The sequence below is a fragment of the Bufo bufo genome, chromosome 4, assembly GCF_905171765.1.
Source record: "Bufo bufo chromosome 4, aBufBuf1.1, whole genome shotgun sequence".
Taxonomy (NCBI): Eukaryota; Metazoa; Chordata; class Amphibia; order Anura; family Bufonidae; genus Bufo; species Bufo bufo.
In genome coordinates, this window is record NC_053392.1 from 145,554,310 (window position 1) to 145,575,379 (window position 21,070).

Here is a 21,070-nt window from a genome sequence, read left to right on the forward strand (position 1 = left end):
CCCCATAGTGCTCCTCTCCCCCCTTCCTGCTAGTGCCCCCCATAATGTACCAGTATAAAATGCCCCATATATAGTGCCCCAGTAGATGCCCCTCAGTGTCCGGCCTCTGATAGGCTGCCGGTATAGTGTCCCCCATAATGCCCCCCAATAATCTGCCAGTAAGTGTCCCCATAGATGCTCCCCCCATCATGTGCCAGTATCAAGTGCCTCTCTCCTCCCCCCCACATGTCCCAGTATCATAGTGCCACCCCCCCCCCCAATGTGCCAGTATCAAGTGCCTCTCTCCTTCCCACCCCCCATGTGCCAGTATCATAGTGCCAAACCCCCCCATGTGCCAGTATCAAGTGCCTCTCTCTTCCCCCCCATGTCCCAGTATCATAGTGCCATCTCCCCCCCAAAAAAAGTGGCAGTATCAAGTGCCTCCCCCCCCATGTGCCAGTATCATAGTGCCAAACCCACCCATGTGCCAGTATCAAGTGCCAAACCCCCCATGTCAGTATCAAGTGCCTCTCTCCTCCCCCCATGTCCCAGTATCATAGTGCCATCTCCCCCCCCATGTGCCAGTATCAGGTGCCAACCCCCTCCCCCCCCAGGTGCCAGTATCAGGTGCCTCTCTCCCCCCCCCATGTGCCAGTATCAGGTGCCAACCCCCCTCCCCCCAGGTGTCAGTATAAAGTGCCTCTCTCCCCCCCATGTGCCAGTATCAGGTGCCAACCCCCCCCCCCCCCCCCCCAGGTGCCAGTATCAGGTGCCTCTCCCCCCCCCATGTGCCAGTATCAGGTTCCAACCCCCCCTCCCCCCAGGTGTCAGTATCAAGTGCCTCTACCCTCCCCCCATGTCCCAGTATCATAGTGCCATCTCCCCCCCACACAAAAAAAGTGCCAGTATCAAGTGACTCTCTCCCTCCCCCCCTACGTGCCAGTATCAGGTGCCTCTCCCCCCCCATGTGCCAGTATCAGGTGCCAACCCCCCTCCCCCCAGGTGCCAGTATCAGGTGCTAACCCCTCTCCCCCCCATGTGCCAGTATCAGGTGCCTCTCTCCCCCCCCATGTGCCAGTATCAGGTGCCAACCCCCCAGGTGCCAGTATCAGGTGCCAACCCCCCTCCCCCCATGTGCCAGTATCAAGTGCCTCCCGCTCCCCCCATGGCAGTAACAGTCGTAAAGGTATACTGTATATTGTGTGGCAAGGTGTAGAGGTATACTGTATATTGTTTGGCACAGTGGATGCTATATGTGTATAACATAAACATATTTCACATGAAAACTTACAGTTACTTGGCTTGGCCCTTGGGGATCTCGGACGCCACTTCAACACTTGGCCGGGGGCTCGGCGGAGCTGATGTTGTGCTTTATCCTAATGAGAAAGATTTCATAATAAGGATTTGGAGAAGGGGCAGAGGAATAGCAGAGCAGGGAGAGGCTGGTGCTGCTACTAGGGGGTCATACCATGGGGGAGTAATAAAGCCCACTATAATGCCCCCCCCAGTAGTAATAATTCTCCTTATAATGTGACAGTGCAAAAATACCCCCTTGTAATGCCCCCAGTTGAGCTAATGTCCCCATTGTGCCCCCATAATGTCCCAGTATAAAATGCCCCTATATCGTGCCCCCAGTAAATTCCCCCATAGTGTTCCTCTTCCCCCTTCCTGCTAGTGCCCCCCATAATGTACCAGAATAAAATGCCCCATATATAGTGCCCCAGTAGATGCCCCTCAGCCGCTCCCCCCATGGCAGTAACAGTCGGGTATTAAAAAAAATAATAAACACTTCTACTTACCTCCATGTCAGCGATGTGATGCAGCCTCTTCCTGTGTCCCGCCCTGTATGTCCATATATGGAGTCAGTGCTTGTATTTCAGAAAAGTTTCTGCTGGGATTCAAACCTACGACCTTCTGTATCAGAGGCAAAGCACCTAACCACAAGACCATAAGAGCTGCCTTGCTGCTGACTGAAAAAATATGAGACTTCTACTGTTATAGCTGGCTAAGGGTACATCTATACACATGACAGCTGCTCATATATAGAGATATAGCAGAGCGGAGTGTGCTGGGACAGCTGTCATATAGAGATATAGCAGTGCTGGGTGTGTTGGGGCAGCTGTCATGTGTATAGATGTACACTTAGCCAGCTATAACAGTAGAAGTCTCATATTTTTTCAATCAGTTGCAATGCAGGATTTATGGCTGTGAGGGTAAATGCTTTGCCACTGATACATTGGAGGTTGTGGGTTCGAATCCCAGACACATCAGGAGACTTTAGGAGACAGTAAGATTAGATCACATTAGCGAGGGGGGCCTGGCCAGCCGCCGCTGCTACTGTGTAGGGGTCCTGAACATTAAGACAAGAATCGATATTTAACTAACTTGAAAATAAACTGTCACACACGCTGCCGGGCGCCGAAGCAGCTGCTTCCCCTGCTTCCCCGGTAGTTACGCCACTGGCTGTTATAGTATCAATAGTACTAGCAGCATTACACACAGTTCAGGCTTGTTTGGATGTTCTTTTGCAAACTTCTGATGCTGAATTTGTGGTGATGATGCAGGAGAGGTTTTCTTCTGATAACTCATCCATGAAGGCCATATTTGTGCAGGTGTCACTAAACAGTAGACCAATCTACCACAACTCCAGATTCTGCTAAATATTCCTGAAGGTCTTATGCAGTCAAGCAAGGTTTCTGATTTGCCTTTCAAGCAAGCCTATAAGCAGTTGTCTTCCAGACCTTCTCTTGATCTCCGCTGTTCTTATTAACTGCCATTTATTAATTACATTTCAAGCTAAGGAGATGGCAATCTGAAACTACCTCAAAAGGCAAAAGCTGAGGGTTTAACCATGGCCCTCACAGTCCCTTGATCTGAATATCATTGAAAATCTGTGGGTAGACCTAAAAAGAGCAGTGCATGCAAGACGGCCCAGGAATCTCATAGAGCTTGAAGTATTTTGCAAATAAGAATGCATAAAAATCCCTTAAACAAGAATTTGGCAAAAATAAAAGGGGAAAGGCGGCCCCATGGCAATCAGCCGACACGGCATCCCCAGTACATTGGATTCAGACGGCCGTTCCGAATTCTATCTGTAAAAAAACTGATGTATGTGGACTACGATAGGCCCTCCAGACTTGAGGGCCTCCGAAACGTGTTATCATCCCTCTTTGAATAAAAGACCTTTCTTATATTTTGCTGTGGTCGTGATATTGCACCAGGAGGTGTCGGAATAATGTGGGCCATGTTTCACCTGCATCCCACTTTCTTATTGATCAAAAATGAATTGGAAGACTCTTTGCTGGCTACAAAAAGTGTTTACAAACTGTAAATTGGGTGCTGCTAGGTATTAACCAGCAATATTTGCTCTGGGTGCTTTTTCTTTTTTTGTTATTTTGAAAATGTAAAAGATGGAAAAAAAAATGCTTAAAATACAAAAGGAATTTGTCATCTCTAACGTTATGCCTTTGGGAGATCATTTGATGTTCAATGTGCTTAACTGTTCACAGTAAGTTTTGACCAGGGGTGCATACATTTTGTATGTACCTTTATAGCATCAGGACAAAAATGATTACACAACCATAGGCACTTTTGCCTTTCTTTGGAAATCTCTGTAACGATAAATGTGGACGTATGCTGGAGACCACAGTGGGTATGAAGCATTGTCATTATTGCTCTAACACAATACATATTTATAGTCTACATACTAACTAGAGGAACATTGTGTACATACCAATGTATGTAGAGAATGTAATGTATGTACCAGGTGTGACTCCTTTTACATTTGTTAATCAGCTTCCAGAGTGTTGGAATTCAAATGTGCCTAGTTCTTTAGTGATAAAAAATACTATAAAATCCTACCTTTGTTTGGGGGGCAGGGAAAGCTGGGTACTTTGCACAAACTGAAGGAAATACTAAAAGAGGAATTTTATGAGCAGTTTCACTGTAGGTCTTTTGCAAATTTTTTAGCCATTTTTAAACAATTCTAAAAGATCTGACCACATAGTAAATGCAAGCAACAAACATACAATACTGGCCTATCTCTGTTGTACTTGTTACTTTGGAGCTTCAGTGTTCCCCTCCTGCAGATCTTTCAGCACTATACAGGTTATGGAGTCATTATAAACACCACCTACTTTCCGTGAATGTCAGGTTTTGTGATGTCATACGGGTGCACATATCTGATCTCAATGTAAATATGGTGAAGACAGAAAGAAAAAGGCCCCTCTCGGCTTGCAAGATTTCAGCAAAACTGCTTGTTGTTGCAGCTTGCTGACAGTCTTGCAAGCATATCTAAGAAGAACATTTTTAAAAAGATATTTCATTATTTTTAACCCCTTTTACCCCAGGCCAGTTTTCACCTTCCTGCCCAAGCCATATTTTGCTAATCTGACATGTTTCACTATATTACAAGTAGAGTTAGACTAGAACATTCAGAATCACAGGTGCATATCCATCAAGCAAACATGATTGATAAAAAAGAAAATGGCTGCAGACCATTATACATACAATCACTAGAGCTAAGAAATGGGGATCATTCTAAATAAAAGTGGTATAATACCTACTATAAATGAGTCAATGGAAGCTCTTAGTGCACATTTGATCAAGCGTCTGTCAGGCCCATCTACCAGGCGTCAAGGTGGCTTCCGCAGATGGGTCCCTAACACTAATATACTACCTCTCTTTGGACTTACCTAAGCCTACAATTTTCAGGGCAGTGTAGGAACCAGCTACATAAGTGCTCTGCTCAGAAGTCCCAGGTAGATGGGCGTTGTTCAGTTTAAAAGAAGCGCTACCCTCAATTAATACTTCAAGAAAATGTTCTAGTCTAAATTTTCTTGTAGTATTAATTGAGGGTAGCGCCTCTTTTAGACTGAACACGCCCATCTACCTGGGACTTCTGAGCAGAGTACATATGTAGCTGGTTCCTACACTGCCCTGAATATTGTAGGCTTAGGTAAGTCCAAAGAGATGCAGTATATTTAGTGTTAGGGACCCATCTGCGGAAGCCACCTTGATGCCTGGTAGATGGGCCCGATACATGTTTGATCAAATATGTGCACTAAGAGCTTCCATTGACTCATTTATAGTAGGTATTGTACCACTTTTATTTAGAATGACCCCCATCTCTTAGCACTATTGTTTGTATGTATAATGGTGTGCAGCCATTTTCTTTTTTATCAATCATGTTTCCAGGGCCGTCTTTGCCACAGGGAAAAAGGGGCAGCTGCCCCGGGCCCAGTTGCTCCTGGGGGCCCGAGGGAGCTCCTTTTCCCGACTCCCATTCACTAGTGACTGCATCATTAGATTAAAACATTCGGGGCCTGGGACCCTGATGTTTTGTCCCAGGCCCCGAATGTCCTGCCTGTCTGCTAGATACAACTGTATTGCCATACACAGGACGGCAATACAATTGAATCTAATACCCTGGGAAGAGGTGAAGGACCTGTGGTGACATCACAGGTCATGTGATCAGCAAAACAGGCTGTGATAGGATGACCTGGATGATGTCACCATCATGTGACCAGTGCAGGATTGGAGCGGAGTGAAGAGGGGAAGGAGCCTAATGCTGATGTCTGTATATGAGGACTGGAGAGGTAAGTGAAGGGACAGGGAGAGGCAGAGCAATGCTGGGAGTTGTAGTTATTTAACTGGGATGTATGTTAGGGCTGAAGGGAGGGATGTTATTGACATGGAACTGTGTGCTTGAGGTGGCTGGGGGAGGGAGTGATGTTATTTACACGGGACTGTATGTTGAAAGTGGATTGTGGGGGGGAATGATGTTTATGTACATGGGACTTAATGTTTAGGCTACGTTCACACTTGGGTTTGGGGATCCGCTTGTGAGATCTGTTTCAAGGCTCTCACAAGCAGCCCCAAATGCATTAGTTTAACCCCAATGCATTCTGAATGGATGCGGATCCATTCTGAATGCATTAGTTCGGCTCCGTACGGCCCCCCGTTCTGTTTTGGAGGCGGACCCCAAAATGCTGCAAGCAGCGTTTTTGTGTCCGCATGGCCTTGCGGAGCCAAACGGATCCGTCCTGACTTACAATGTAAGTAAATGAGGACGGATCCCTTTGCATTGACACAAAATGGTGCAATTGTAAACGGATCCGTCCCCATTGACTTTCAACGTAAGTCAGGATGGATCCGTATTGGGACTTAGAAATTCAAATCTAATACAAACGAATCGGTCCTGAACTGATGCATTCGTTTGTATTATCGGTGCGGATCCGTCCTGTACAAGTACAGGACAGATCCGCACGAATGCAAGTGTGAAAGTAAACTTAGGGGGTGATGTTTACATGGGACTGTGCGTTGAAGGCGGCTGGGGAGGAGGTGATGTTATTTACATGGGACTGTATGGTGGAGGGAGGATTATAATTGCAGGGGGCACTGCAGATCCAGGGGACATTATAGGTGGTCTTAATACTACTGGGGGCTCTATAGGAGGGTCTTATAGATCCGCCTAATTTCTACTAAGCGCACTATGGGGGCCTTATTACTACTGAGGGGTCTGTAGGGAGCTTTATTACCACTGGGGGAACAATAGGGGGCCTTATTTCTACTGGGGGCTCTGTGAGGGTATTATTAATATGGGAGGGCTCTTCTAATAATGGGTGCATTGTTGAGGAGCATTATCACGGTTGGGGCAGTGTTACTAATGAGGGCATTCTAGAAGGGAATTACTATTGGTGGGACTATTAGGAGCACTAATACTATGGGGGGCAGTAATGTTTCTTCAGGATAGTATTTGGGGGTATTGGGAGGGGGGGGCAGGGGCGTAACTAAAGGATCATGGGCTCCGGTGCAAGAGTTCAGCTTGGGCCCCCCTTCCCTCAGTGCTTTGTGTGTCTTCTTATGCGGCACAAGTGTCTTTGGGCCCCTTCATGCTCCTGGGCCCGGTAGCGGCTGCTACCTCTGCACCCCCTATAGCTACACCCCTGGGGGGGGGGGGGGCACAGCAAGCAGCAGAATAACACTGTGGGGACTCCGAGGTAAATGTAGAAATGAAAATAGGCAGCGGAACTCACCCGTGTGTAAGTAGACAGCTTTATTTCTGAAATGACATCAGGCAGGGGGCGGACAGATTCAGAGCACGCATTGAACAGCGGCGGCCGTTTCGCGCTACACGCGCTTCTTCTGGCTGTGCGTCAATGCGTGCTTGCGCATCGCTCCTTTTAAGTGCTGGCGCAGACCTGTTGTCATGGAAATTAACAAGCCAGGCTGCGTCTGCACACAGGAAATGACTAAACATAATATAGATATAAAGATAAAAATAATGACATATGCAAATGTCAAGGATCGTAAGCAATGTAGATAATATAACAATATGTTGGTATACAAAATGCTATAGAAAGGGGCTAAGGTCGTTTCTGTCATTCATACCCAATTCCCCTAAGGCTTGTGTACGTAGCACCCAATTAGCCTCTCTCTGTAGGAGGAGGCGATGTCTGTCTCCTCCCTGCAAGGGAGTGAATACGGTTTCTAAACCTGAGAAAGAGATACAACTGGTGTCACCACCATGAGCTGTTTTTATATGCTCTATGAGCCTCGGACATCCTTTCCCTGTCTTGATGGAACTAAAATGTTCCCTGACTCGTTCATAGAGGCATCTTTTCGTCTTTCCGATGTAGAAACGTCCACATGTGCATAATAGTAGATATACTACATAACTACTGCGACAATTAATAAAAGTATTGACTGTATGTGAAATACCAGCAAATTCAATACATTTTTTCTGGGAATTATTATTGCACAGTGAACAGTTTCCACACCTAAAGTTGCCCTTAGGAAGGTTACTGTTAAGCCAATTCTTGCTCCTAGTTGCTTGGAACCTACTTCTGACAAGCTTATCTTTGACAGTATGACTCCTTCTAAAGGAGATCAAAGGTTTCTGCTGTGTCAGCTCATTTAGAGTTGCATCCACTGTGGGGACTCCAGTTGGGGGATAATGATAGAATGTGAGGAAGCTAAGATGTCTGTGTGTCACACTCTGCAGAGACGAGGCGGCTGAGAGAAGTTGTCCAGACCGAGTGGAGAAGATGATGAGAGAGAAGATCTACAGAGAAGATGATGACAGAGAGGAGACGTCACCTGGAGGCCCTGGACGTGACAGGTAAGTGCTGCTGTATAGCAAGTACAGCAAAGTGGGGGGGGGGGGCGGGATCCAGGGGGCCCAAGTAAATTCTTGCCCAGGGTCCAATCAACATTAAAGACGGAGTAAAGGAAATATAGGAAATAGCTCACCCACTCGCATCCACTACGAGGTGCTCTAGTCTAAATGTGAAACACCCTTCACGGCAAAAATAGTAAAATAGTAGAAGACTGGCACTCTCAACACAGGGGTCATTAGGTTGCAAATCACAAAATTTAATGTAGGTACATAAAAGGTTAAAATTAATATTGATAAAATGCGTAATTACATACACTGTTGATAAATAGACACAGTCTGGTATCAATGGTAACAAATAAATCAAGGTGATAAATTTTATCAATGTTGCAAGTCCTTGAGAAATTAGCAATAAAGGGATAAAACTTCTTTTTTGTTCCTAATGGAGAAAGATCCAGTATTGAGATACTTCAGTTGTGTTGAACTTTAGGTATAGTGTTCCTTTTCAAGCAGGCTGTATATTTTAACAGCTCAGAGTATATCTGATAACGCCCACTCTATTAGTATGCTTCAATAATAATCAATCCCTCCGGTATTTCAAGGCATATATGGTATCAGCCCGCTATACGGGTATGTCTCTATATCAGTCCGGCACTCCGGGACGGTGTACAGATGACAACCCACTATGTGGGCTTACCTTCTCCTTTGTGTCGGACAAACCTCCAAGTGGTCTAAGCGCTGCTGAGAGCCGGCGTCCCGGCTGTTTCTTGGTCAGCGTTCCACGTGGAGTCGGAGACAGGATCGTCACTCCGGAAGTGACGTAGCGGCCAGTTGTATGGGGCACAAGCTTCGTTTTCGTCCGGTCAGGGATACAGTGCACTGTTATCCCACAAAATATAAGGAAAATCTTCTTATAGCTGGGTCATATATCGATCTTTGTCCAGATCCCTAGAAACCAAACGCGTTTCGAGGAGACCTCTCCTCTTCCTCAGTGGTAATGACCCTACTCCATATTGGATTGATTTTTATACTCCTTGCTGGAAATTCCAAAAGTCAGAAATGGAATATTTTTCAACAACATTTTATCTCTTTTTAGATGTATTGGATATTATTTTTTCTTTTTTCATGTATATCCTACATATTTTTTCTCATCTACTATTTCATAAATCGCATTACTTTTCAATTTTTCTACTTGCGTTTTTATTGCGTTTTAGGTGCGTTTTTGTTTGGCACATGCGTTTTTTTTAGAAAAAGCTGCAGATTTGCTCGGGATACCAAAATCCTCCAAGGATTTTGTTGCAACAACTCTACTTAAACTTTTATAGTGATTTTTATCAGCCAATTTTTTAAAAATCATATTTCAATTATATCTCATTAATTCATTTGCCATCTTTCCTCATATACTGTATACCAAACAGCATCATAAATACATATAAAAAATTATAAAACTTTTATTATTAAAAATAATAAAAATGTGAGCTGCATTATTATAATTCCCATTCAATATAACATCCTATTCGGATTGTTCAAAGTACAATGGATATTTATCAAAATATTCATCCAATGTCAACAAGATATAGAGAGTGAGTCGATTTTGTATTTTAAAGATATGGCAGAAGTTCTTTTGGGATTATAGATCATTTTCCGGATATATAATATTAGGCAGGGAAAAGGGTACACATGTCTGTCTCCGAGAGAGAGCCGCAGCACTGATAAACAGTCAAGCATGCGATTCCCTAACAGAGAGAAACATATGTCCCATAATATTAAAGAAAGCCAAAAATCTCCAAATCTGCATTTAATCCTCTAGGTATAAGACTTCCAAAATCATAAATTCGTTTTGATTCTGCCCTTGACATTTTTTCAATGTGGTTGCCACCCCTCCAGTCATGATCTATCTGCTCCAGTGCTAGGAAGGAAAGGCCTCCGCCATCTTTATTGTGGATTTCTTTAAAATGCCTTGATAGAGCATTATTTTCACAGCCTTTGGCTATATTATTTAAATGTTCAGACATGCGTACCTTTAACTGTCGTTTAGTCCTCCCAACATATTGTTTATTGCATGGGCACTGGATCAGATAGACCACGCTGGAGGAGTTGCATGTCAAAAAGCCTTTAATATCCATCGAGAATGCATTCTGAGTTGAGGAGATTTTTTCTGTTTTTTTAGGAAATTTAGTTTTTTTGCATCCTATACAGGACCCACATCTGAAGAAACCATCTGGTTTTAGCCAGTTTTGTTTTATTTTCTTCTGCTTTCTTTTAACAGTCGGCGCTATCTGAATACCTAAATTGGGCGCTTTAGTATAGGTTATAAGGGGATTTACTGGGAGTAATGGACCAATAATTTTGTCATGGAGGAAATGATGCCAGTGACGTTTTATGATTCCTGTTATCTGTTTGGAGCAAGCGTTATACGGCAGGATCATCCTGAATTCTGAATTTTGGTTTGATTTCTGTATTTTATTTTCATCAAAAAAAGTGGCTCTCTCCAACTTTCTCACTTTGTCTAGTGCTTCATCTAATAATTTATCTGGATAGAGCTTTTCTTTAAACTGTATATTCATTATGGAGGTTTCTCTTTCAAACTGAGTTTCTTCTGTACAGTTTCTTCTAATACGTCGAAACTGTCCAAAAGGAATATTCATAAGCCAGGTTGGCAAATGACAGCTTGAAAAAAGGATGAACCCGTTTTTTGCTGTCGGTTTGTGATGAGTATTACAAATATATTTGTTTTCTTTTCTCATGATCTGAATATCCAAAAAATCAATTTTTTCTGTGTCCGGTCCAACCGTAAAACACAGATTATATTTATTGACATTCAGGTCTTCCAAAAATTTGGATAAGCTAATCTCATCTTTGCGCCGAATAAAAATAATATCATCTATATAACGCCGCCATAGGACCAGGTCCCCCCCCAGTCTAGAACCAATGGTCTCCTGTTCCCACTGGGCCAGGAACAAATTGGCATAACTGGGGGCGAACCTGGTTCCCATGGCGGTGCCCCTCAACTGTAAATAAAAATCTTCCTCAAACATGAAATAATTGTGGCGCAAAATATGGTCAACTCCCTCCACAATGAAGTCTATCTGTTCTGTTTTGAGGGTATTATCCCCCTTTAATTGCTTCTTAAGAGCCTCCACTCCCTGCTCATGATCTATCACCGTATATAGTGATTGGACGTCCAATGTATTTATAATCCATTCTGGTTGGACGTCCAAACCTTCTAATTCTTTTATTATTTGTGTAGTGTCTCTAATATGAGACATAGATTTTTTAACAAAGGGCTGAAGTAAGGTGTCCAAATACTGCGACAGATTGGATGTCAGGGAACCTATTCCTGATATAATAGGGCGACCGGGGGGATTGGTCAAGTCCTTATGTACTTTTGGTAAACAGTAAAATATTGGCAATCTCCCCGGTGTGCCCATAATAAATCTATGTTCATGTTCTTGGAGGATCCCCTGCTGTAATCCTCTGTCGCAGTATTCTAGTAAGGAGGCTCTGAATGTTGTCAGAGGATCTGCTTTAATCAATCTATATGTAGATTGATCCATAAGTTGTCTCATACATTCATTATGGTATTGTTCTTGTCCCCAGATAACTATAGCGCCGCCCTTATCAGCCGGTCGAATAATTATATTATGTTCTTTCTGGAGTTCCTGTAAGGCTTTAAACTCTCCTCTAGTTAGATTATTACTATTGTAATTTCTTTCTTTCATCCGTTCTAGATCTGTTTCCACATTTTTTTGAAAAGCCATCATTTCAGGACTTATTTCGGCTCTGGGAAATTTTTTTGATTTACACTTTAGTTGAGTATGTGTAAATGGGTCACTTCGTTCATTATTAATAGTTACCGGATTTTTTAAAAAATATTTTTTTAAACATAATTTTCTAATAAATTTTTGAATACCTATATAGGTATTAAATGTATTCAATTTAGTGGTAGGGGCAAATTTCAAACCTTTGTTTAATAACGTGATCTGTTGTGGACTAAGATTAATGGTGCTAAGATTAATTATATTATTTGAATCCATATTCAGTAGTGTCTTCTGTGCTCGAATTTTCTTTTTTCCTCTTCGTGTCTTTGTGATTTTAGAGGATACTGTTTGTGATGTTGTTGTTGATTGTCTTGTGTGTAATTTTTCTGTGTGTTGTGCTCGTGTTTTCGTAAATGAGCTTTCGCATAAGTGGGTTTCCTTTGTTCTTGTGGTGAAGAATTTCACCACAAGAACAAAGGAAACCCACTTATGCGAAAGCTCATTTACGAAAACACGAGCACAACACACAGAAAAATTACACACAAGACAATCAACAACAACATCACAAACAGTATCCTCTAAAATCACAAAGACACGAAGAGGAAAAAAGAAAATTCGAGCACAGAAGACACTACTGAATATGGATTCAAATAATATAATTAATCTTAGCACCATTAATCTTAGTCCACAACAGATCACGTTATTAAACAAAGGTTTGAAATTTGCCCCTACCACTAAATTGAATAAATTTAATACCTATATAGGTATTCAAAAATTTATTAGAAAATTATGTTTAAAAAAATATTTTTTAAAAAATCCGGTAACTATTAATAATGAACGAAGTGACCCATTTACACATACTCAACTAAAGTGTAAATCAAAAAAATTTCCCAGAGCCGAAATAAGTCCTGAAATGATGGCTTTTCAAAAAAATGTGGAAACAGATCTAGAACGGATGAAAGAAAGAAATTACAATAGTAATAATCTAACTAGAGGAGAGTTTAAAGCCTTACAGGAACTCCAGAAAGAACATAATATAATTATTCGACCGGCTGATAAGGGCGGCGCTATAGTTATCTGGGGACAAGAACAATACCATAATGAATGTATGAGACAACTTATGGATCAATCTACATATAGATTGATTAAAGCAGATCCTCTGACAACATTCAGAGCCTCCTTACTAGAATACTGCGACAGAGGATTACAGCAGGGGATCCTCCAAGAACATGAACATAGATTTATTATGGGCACACCGGGGAGATTGCCAATATTTTACTGTTTACCAAAAGTACATAAGGACTTGACCAATCCCCCCGGTCGCCCTATTATATCAGGAATAGGTTCCCTGACATCCAATCTGTCGCAGTATTTGGACACCTTACTTCAGCCCTTTGTTAAAAAATCTATGTCTCATATTAGAGACACTACACAAATAATAAAAGAATTAGAAGGTTTGGACGTCCAACCAGAATGGATTATAAATACATTGGACGTCCAATCACTATATACGGTGATAGATCATGAGCAGGGAGTGGAGGCTCTTAAGAAGCAATTAAAGGGGGATAATACCCTCAAAACAGAACAGATAGACTTCATTGTGGAGGGAGTTGACCATATTTTGCGCCACAATTATTTCATGTTTGAGGAAGATTTTTATTTACAGTTGAGGGGCACCGCCATGGGAACCAGGTTCGCCCCCAGTTATGCCAATTTGTTCCTGGCCCAGTGGGAACAGGAGACCATTGGTTCTAGACTGGGGGGGGACCTGGTCCTATGGCGGCGTTATATAGATGATATTATTTTTATTTGGCGCAAAGATGAGATTAGCTTATCCAAATTTTTGGAAGACCTGAATGTCAATAAATATAATCTGTGTTTTACGGTTGGACCGGACACAGAAAAAATTGATTTTTTGGATATTCAGATCATGAGAAAAGAAAACAAATATATTTGTAATACTCATCACAAACCGACAGCAAAAAACGGGTTCATCCTTTTTTCAAGCTGTCATTTGCCAACCTGGCTTATGAATATTCCTTTTGGACAGTTTCGACGTATTAGAAGAAACTGTACAGAAGAAACTCAGTTTGAAAGAGAAGCCTCCATAATGAATATACAGTTTAAAGAAAAGCTCTATCCAGATAAATTATTAGATGAAGCACTAGACAAAGTGAGAAAGTTGGAGAGAGCCACTTTTTTTGATGAAAATAAAATACAGAAATCAAACCAAAATTCAGAATTCAGGATGATCCTGCCGTATAACGCTTGCTCCAAACAGATAACAGGAATCATAAAACGTCACTGGCATCATTTCCTCCATGACAAAATTATTGGTCCATTACTCCCAGTAAATCCCCTTATAACCTATACTAAAGCGCCCAATTTAGGTATTCAGATAGCGCCGACTGTTAAAAGAAAGCAGAAGAAAATAAACCAAAACTGGCTAAAACCAGATGGTTTCTTCAGATGTGGGTCCTGTATAGGATGCAAAAAAACTAAATTTCCTAAAAAAACAGAAAAAATCTCCTCAACTCAGAATGCATTCTCGATGGATATTAAAGGCTTTTTGACATGCAACTCCTCCAGCGTGGTCTATCTGATCCAGTGCCCATGCAATAAACAATATGTTGGGAGGACTAAACGACAGTTAAAGGTACGCATGTCTGAACATTTAAATAATATAGCCAAAGGCTGTGAAAATAATGCTCTATCAAGGCATTTTAAAGAAATCCACAATAAAGATGGCGGAGGCCTTTCCTTCCTAGCACTGGAGCAGATAGATCATGACTGGAGGGGTGGCAACCACATTGAAAAAATGTCAAGGGCAGAATCGAAACGAATTTATGATTTTGGAAGTCCTATACCTAGAGGATTAAATGCAGATTTGGAGATTTTTGGCTTTCTTTAATATTATGGGACATATGTTTCTCTCTGTTAGGGAATCGCATGCTTGACTGTTTATCAGTGCTGCGGCTCTCTCTCGGAGACAGACATGTGTACCCTTTTCCCTGCCTAATATTATATATCCGGAAAATGATCTATAATCCCAAAAGAACTTCTGCCATATCTTTAAAATACAAAATCGACTCACTCTCTATATCTTGTTGACATTGGATGAATATTTTGATAAATATCCATTGTACTTTGAACAATCCGAATAGGATGTTATATTGAATGGGAATTATAATAATGCAGCTCACATTTTTATTATTTTTAATAATAAAAGTTTTATAATTTTTTATATGTATTTATGATGCTGTTTGGTATACAGTATATGAGGAAAGATGGCAAATGAATTAATGAGATATAATTGAAATATGATTTTTAAAAAATTGGCTGATAAAAATCACTATAAAAGTTTAAGTAGAGTTGTTGCAACAAAATCCTTGGAGGATTTTGGTATCCCGAGCAAATCTGCAGCTTTTTCTAAAAAAAACGCATGTGCCAAACAAAAACGCACCTAAAACGCAATAAAAACGCAAGTAGAAAAATTGAAAAGTAATGCGATTTATGAAATAGTAGATGAGAAAAAATATGTAGGATATACATGAAAAAAGAAAAAATAATATCCAATACATCTAAAAAGAGATAAAATGTTGTTGAAAAATATTCCATTTCTGACTTTTGGAATTTCCAGCAAGGAGTATAAAAATCAATCCAATATGGAGTAGGGTCATTACCACTGAGGAAGAGGAGAGGTCTCCTCGAAACGCGTTTGGTTTCTAGGGATCTGGACAAAGATCGATATATGACCCAGCTATAAGAAGATTTTCCTTATATTTTGTGGGATAACAGTGCACTGTATCCCTGACCGGACGAAAACGAAGCTTGTGCCCCATACAACTGGCCGCTACGTCACTTCCGGAGTGACGATCCTGTCTCCGACTCCACGTGGAACGCTGACCAAGAAACAGCCGGGACGCCGGCTCTCAGCAGCGCTTAGACCACTTGGAGGTTTGTCCGACACAAAGGAGAAGGTAAGCCCACATAGTGGGTTGTCATCTGTACACCGTCCCGGAGTGCCGGACTGATATAGAGACATACCCGTATAGCGGGCTGATACCATATATGCCTTGAAATACCGGAGGGATTGATTATTATTGAAGCATACTAATAGAGTGGGCGTTATCAGATATACTCTGAGCTGTTAAAATATACAGCCTGCTTGAAAAGGAACACTATACCTAAAGTTCAACACAACTGAAGTATCTCAATACTGGATCTTTCTCCATTAGGAACAAAAAAGAAGTTTTATCCCTTTATTGCTAATTTCTCAAGGACTTGCAACATTGATAAAATTTATCACCTTGATTTATTTGTTACCATTGATACCAGACTGTGTCTATTTATCAACAGTGTATGTAATTACGCATTTTATCAATATTAATTTTAACCTTTTATGTACCTACATTAAATTTTGTGATTTGCAACCTAATGACCCCTGTGTTGAGAGTGCCAGTCTTCTACTATTTTAACATTAAAGACGGCCCTGCATGTTTCACTATATGTGGTAATAACTTTGGAACACTATTACTTATCCAACCCATTATAAGACTGTTTTCTCTTGACACATTGTACTTCATGACAGTGGTAAATTTGAATCAATATACTTCACCTTTATTTATAAAAAAATAAAAATTACCCAAAATTGGGAAAAATTCACAATTTACTAAATTAGAATTACTCTACTCTTAAGACAGATAGTAATACTTCATAAAATAGCTATCAGTCATCATTCTCCATGTGTCTACTTATGTTGGCATCATTTTGTAAATGTCATTAAATTTTTTTAGGACATTAGATTGCTTTTTCTAAGCACCAATTCAGTTATAAAATGATTTTGAGGGGCTTACATAGTGAAAACTACCTATAAATGACCCCATTATAGAAACTACACCACTCAAATGATTAAAAACGGATGATACAAACTTTGTTAACCCTTTAGGTGTTCCACAAGAATTAAAGAAAATGGAGGTGAAATTTCAAAATTTCATAATTTTTTGCAGATTTTTCATGTTAATAATTTTTTTTCTTTCAACACAGCAAGGGTTAACAGCGGGTCGATATGGACGTGGCGATACCTAATATGTCTACTTTTATTTTTTCACTATTTTTTACAATTTCTTTATAACTTAATTTTGGGAAACAGACTTTTTTTTATTTGAAACTTTTAATATTTTATTATGTCAAACAATTTTTCAAACTTTTTTTTTTTTTACTTCGTTTTTTGTCCCACTATGAGGCTTCAACTTTTCGGGGCTCTTATCCCCTCTACAATTCATTACAACTACAACACATGTGTATTGTAATGCATTGGCTGTAAGTGTATTACAGAGTGTCATAAACTTACAGCCTGCTTGCATGTGAGACCCAGGTCTCACAGGCCTAAATCGAAAGCAGCACAATGCCTATATGTAAGGCATTGAACTGCCTTCCCAGCCACTGGTCCCTGTCACCGCAGCGTGGGGACCCGATGAGGACGGGGAGGGAGCTCCCTACACACACCGCATACATGCCGTGGTAAGTGCTGACCGCGGCACAGCTATGGTTAATGCAGCGGCATCAGTGTTTTCACCAATGCCAGTGCATACAGCAGGGGCAAAACTGTGAGGAACAGCCGGACTCCTGCTGCTGATCGGGCGGGTGCTGGTCGGGAAGGGGTTAATGTGCTTAGAGGTTTAGCCTCCCTTTAAGTGTTCACTTACCACATAATTTTTGCAAGGATGTGTCAGAATAAGTTTCACGGTCACAGCCTTTTCCGATATGATTGTTCTGGAGTTCAATGCTAGTACGAACAGAAGACACAGGTCCATCACATGTATCCAAGCGAATATTTGGAAATAGCGCAACACTTCCAGATCCAAGGTTGTGTTCTATACGTTTATCCCAGTCTGTAAAATAAAATAAAATATATTTAATTAATAACTAACAAGAGTCTGCTAAATTACTAATCATATTTACTGTTCTGTACAGTGCATTCGGAAAGTCTTCAGACCCTTTCTTGTACAAAACCAAAAAAAAATTTCCTCTAACAATCTGCACCCACCTTAAAGGGGTTGGCCACTTTCCGGCTATGGTTGATCAATGTGTTTGTAAGATGACTATATGGTACTTACTAATATAGTCTTTGTTGTTAATCTGCACCATTTACTACATTTCATAAGTTATTTTCCTTTGTCGGCCAAGTCTTTTGTGATGTCCACATAGGAGACCTGTCCATAAAATGGCTGCTGATGTGACCAGGCAAATCACTCAGTCTCCTCCATTCAAATACACTGCACCTGCTCTAAACTCTAAACATTGCGAGTACAGATGTCAGATGTGGTGTATATGAGTAGAGAAGGCTGAGCAATGTGTTTACAGTCATTTTTGCAAGGTCACCTGACCCTCCATCATCGGCCATCTTATAGACAGGTCTCCTGTGTGGACAGTACAAAATGCTTGGCCAACAAGGGAAAATACCTTATGAAACATAGAAAATGGTGCAGAATATCAACAAAGGCTATATTATTAAGTGTCATGTAGTCATATTACATTCACATTGGTCAGAAGTAGCCAGATTAACTCCTTTAATGAAAAAGTGTAAAAAGAATTGTAGAAATGTTTGTATTTTTTTTAAAAGGGAAAACTTAAATTTTGCATTGACATAAATAGACCCTTTGTTCTGACAATTGAAATTTAGCTCTTGATCATCTTTGAGATGACATGACATGACCTTATGAAGCCACAGATCTGGTGAAGGGTACATCAAATTACTTATTTAATTTATTTAAATCTTTGTTTTAGCCGAAGGCTGCAACATAACAAAATGTGAATGCGTAAAAGGATGTGAAGACTTTTTCAAATGTACTGTATTTTTTTTTGAGATGTTGCTTGTCATCCGTAAATGGACAGGAGGTAGTAACAGAAATGTTGATGTCAGAATTCTGTCTCTTATTTGTGTATTCTTTAGACTGGAGGAAAATACAGGTTATTAGGGCTCTTTCACACCTGCGTTCTTGTCTTCCAGCATAGAGTTCCGTCGTCGGGGCTCTATGCCGGAAGAATCCTGATCAGGATTATCCCCATGCATTCTGAATGGAGTGAAATCCGTTCAGGATGCATCAGGATGTCTTCAGTTCCGGAACAGAACGTTTTTTGGCCGGAGAAAATACCGCAGCATGCTGCGCTTTTTGCTTCGGCCAAAAATCCGGAACACTTGCCGCAATGCCGGATCCGGAATTAATGCCCATTGAAAGGCATTGATCCGGATCCGGCCTTAAGCTAAACGTCGTTTCGGCGCATTGCCGGAGCCGACATTTAGCTTTTTCTGAATGGTTACCATGGCTGCCGGGACGCTAAAGTCCTGGCAGCCACGGTAAAGTGTAGCGGGGAGCAGCATACTTACCGTCCGTGCGGCTCCCGGGGCGCTCCAGAGTGACGTCAGGGCGCCCCAAGCGCATGGATCATGTGATCACATGGACACGTCATCCATGCGCATGGGGCGCTCTGACGTCATTCTGGAGCGCCCCGGGAGCCGCACGGACTGTAAGTATACCGCTCCCCCGCTCCCCGCTCCTACTATGGCAACCAGGACTTTAATAGCGTCCTGGGTGCCATAGTAACACTGAAAGCATTTTGAAGACGGTTCCGTCTTCAAATGCTTTCAGTACACTTGCGTTTTTCCGGATCCGGAGTGTAATTCCGGCAAGTGGAGTACATGCCGGATCCGGACAACGCAAGTGTGAAAGAGCCCTAATTAGTTGTCACACTGATGGAATCTGAATTCTAAAGTGTACCTAATCTTTCAACAAAATTTACATTCATTTATTGTGGTTATTATATCACTTCTATATGGCATTTCTCTGTTTTTCTCAGAGCATGATAAATGTCTAGTTTTCAATTTTCCCAGGTATTGTGGGTGGAGACTAACTCTCATCCACTGCACACAGAAAGTAGAGGAGAATCTGCTTCCTAACCTCCTGTTACTCACTAAGAAGCAGCCGCAGGATCACAGTGGACATTAGAGTGTGGTATTGAACTATATGGTTGTAAAGGAAGCACTTAGGAAGTTTATATCTCAGCCCATGTATCTGCTGCAGTCTGCTTGTCTGCGTGTGTCTCACTGTGCTCCTGCTCACTCCTACCCCCTCCCCTCTGCAAAGAATGGGGAGGCGCTCCCATACTCCCAAATGAGCTGCTCCTGTTCTTAGGACCTTTTTCAAAGTGAAAAGCAATTAGAAGCATGCAATATCCCAGAGTGTAGAAGTTCCAAAATTCGATAACTGAAGGAGAAGTAGAGATAATGTATTTGAGCATTTGCAATAAGACTTAATAAGATTTAATAAGGAGATTAGAAACACTATTACAACATGGGTGAATCCATCTTGCAGCCACTCCCTCTATCTGCTGATAACACAGTAAGCTCATATGGTGATTGGTTTGGTTATGGGCCCACAGTGAAGATATTAGCCAGGATTGGTGTTCGCAGATGTGTGCTGAGTAGTGTCATTAATTTTGATTAATGATTGGATAAATTGTAATTATTCCTTGCTAGATATAGTATTTAATCGGCTTGAGCGAATCAAGCTTTGGATCATAGAAAAAATAATAATTTGTAATGCTGTTTCTGTACATCATTGTATGGCCTCAGTGCAGCAAAACTTTGTCTTGGCCGGAGTTGTGCAAGACTTTAGTGAATGACTTCAGGATTTCTATCTGCGTATTTTAAAACATTTTAAAATAGGAATCTGAAGTGGGCTTTGGTACCTGGGTACTAGCCAGTACCAAGCTCGGCTTCGAATTTCTATTTTAAAATGTTTTTAAATACGCAGATAGGAGTACAAAAGCCATTCACCGAAGTCTCGTGCAACTTCGGCTGAGGCAAAGTTTTGCTACATGGAGTCCATATATTTTAATGCTGTACAGAAACAGCATTATAAAGTTTTTTAACAAATCAACTTTGGATCTGTGATCCAAAGTTCATTACGCTCAAGCTTAGTATTTAAACTTGTGTTTTGCAATGGTTTATATGGCATTGCCTTTTTGTATCTGATGGGATATGAGAAACTTCACATATTTTTTATTCCTGAAATCCACTGTATTAAGAAGTGATTGGATTGGGCACTGGTCCTGTCTTCAGTTGTGATTTACAACTAGTTTCCTCATATAAGGATTGCACTGTACTTCAGTCGATTGTGTTCTATATTACAGCCTTTACTTTCTGTAGGAT

General features: G+C 41.2%; 1 protein-coding gene across 1 annotated transcript in view; it reads right to left on the bottom strand.

The window, feature by feature from the left end:
* The window catches only part of CLSTN2 (calsyntenin 2), a 1,304,869-nt gene that overhangs the window by 340,393 nt on the left and 943,406 nt on the right, over positions 1-21,070 (bottom strand). The window contains exon 6 of the mRNA XM_040428021.1: positions 17,565-17,750. Within this exon, the coding sequence (XP_040283955.1) occupies positions 17,565-17,750 (186 nt within the window). The remainder of the gene's footprint in view (positions 1-17,564; positions 17,751-21,070) is intronic.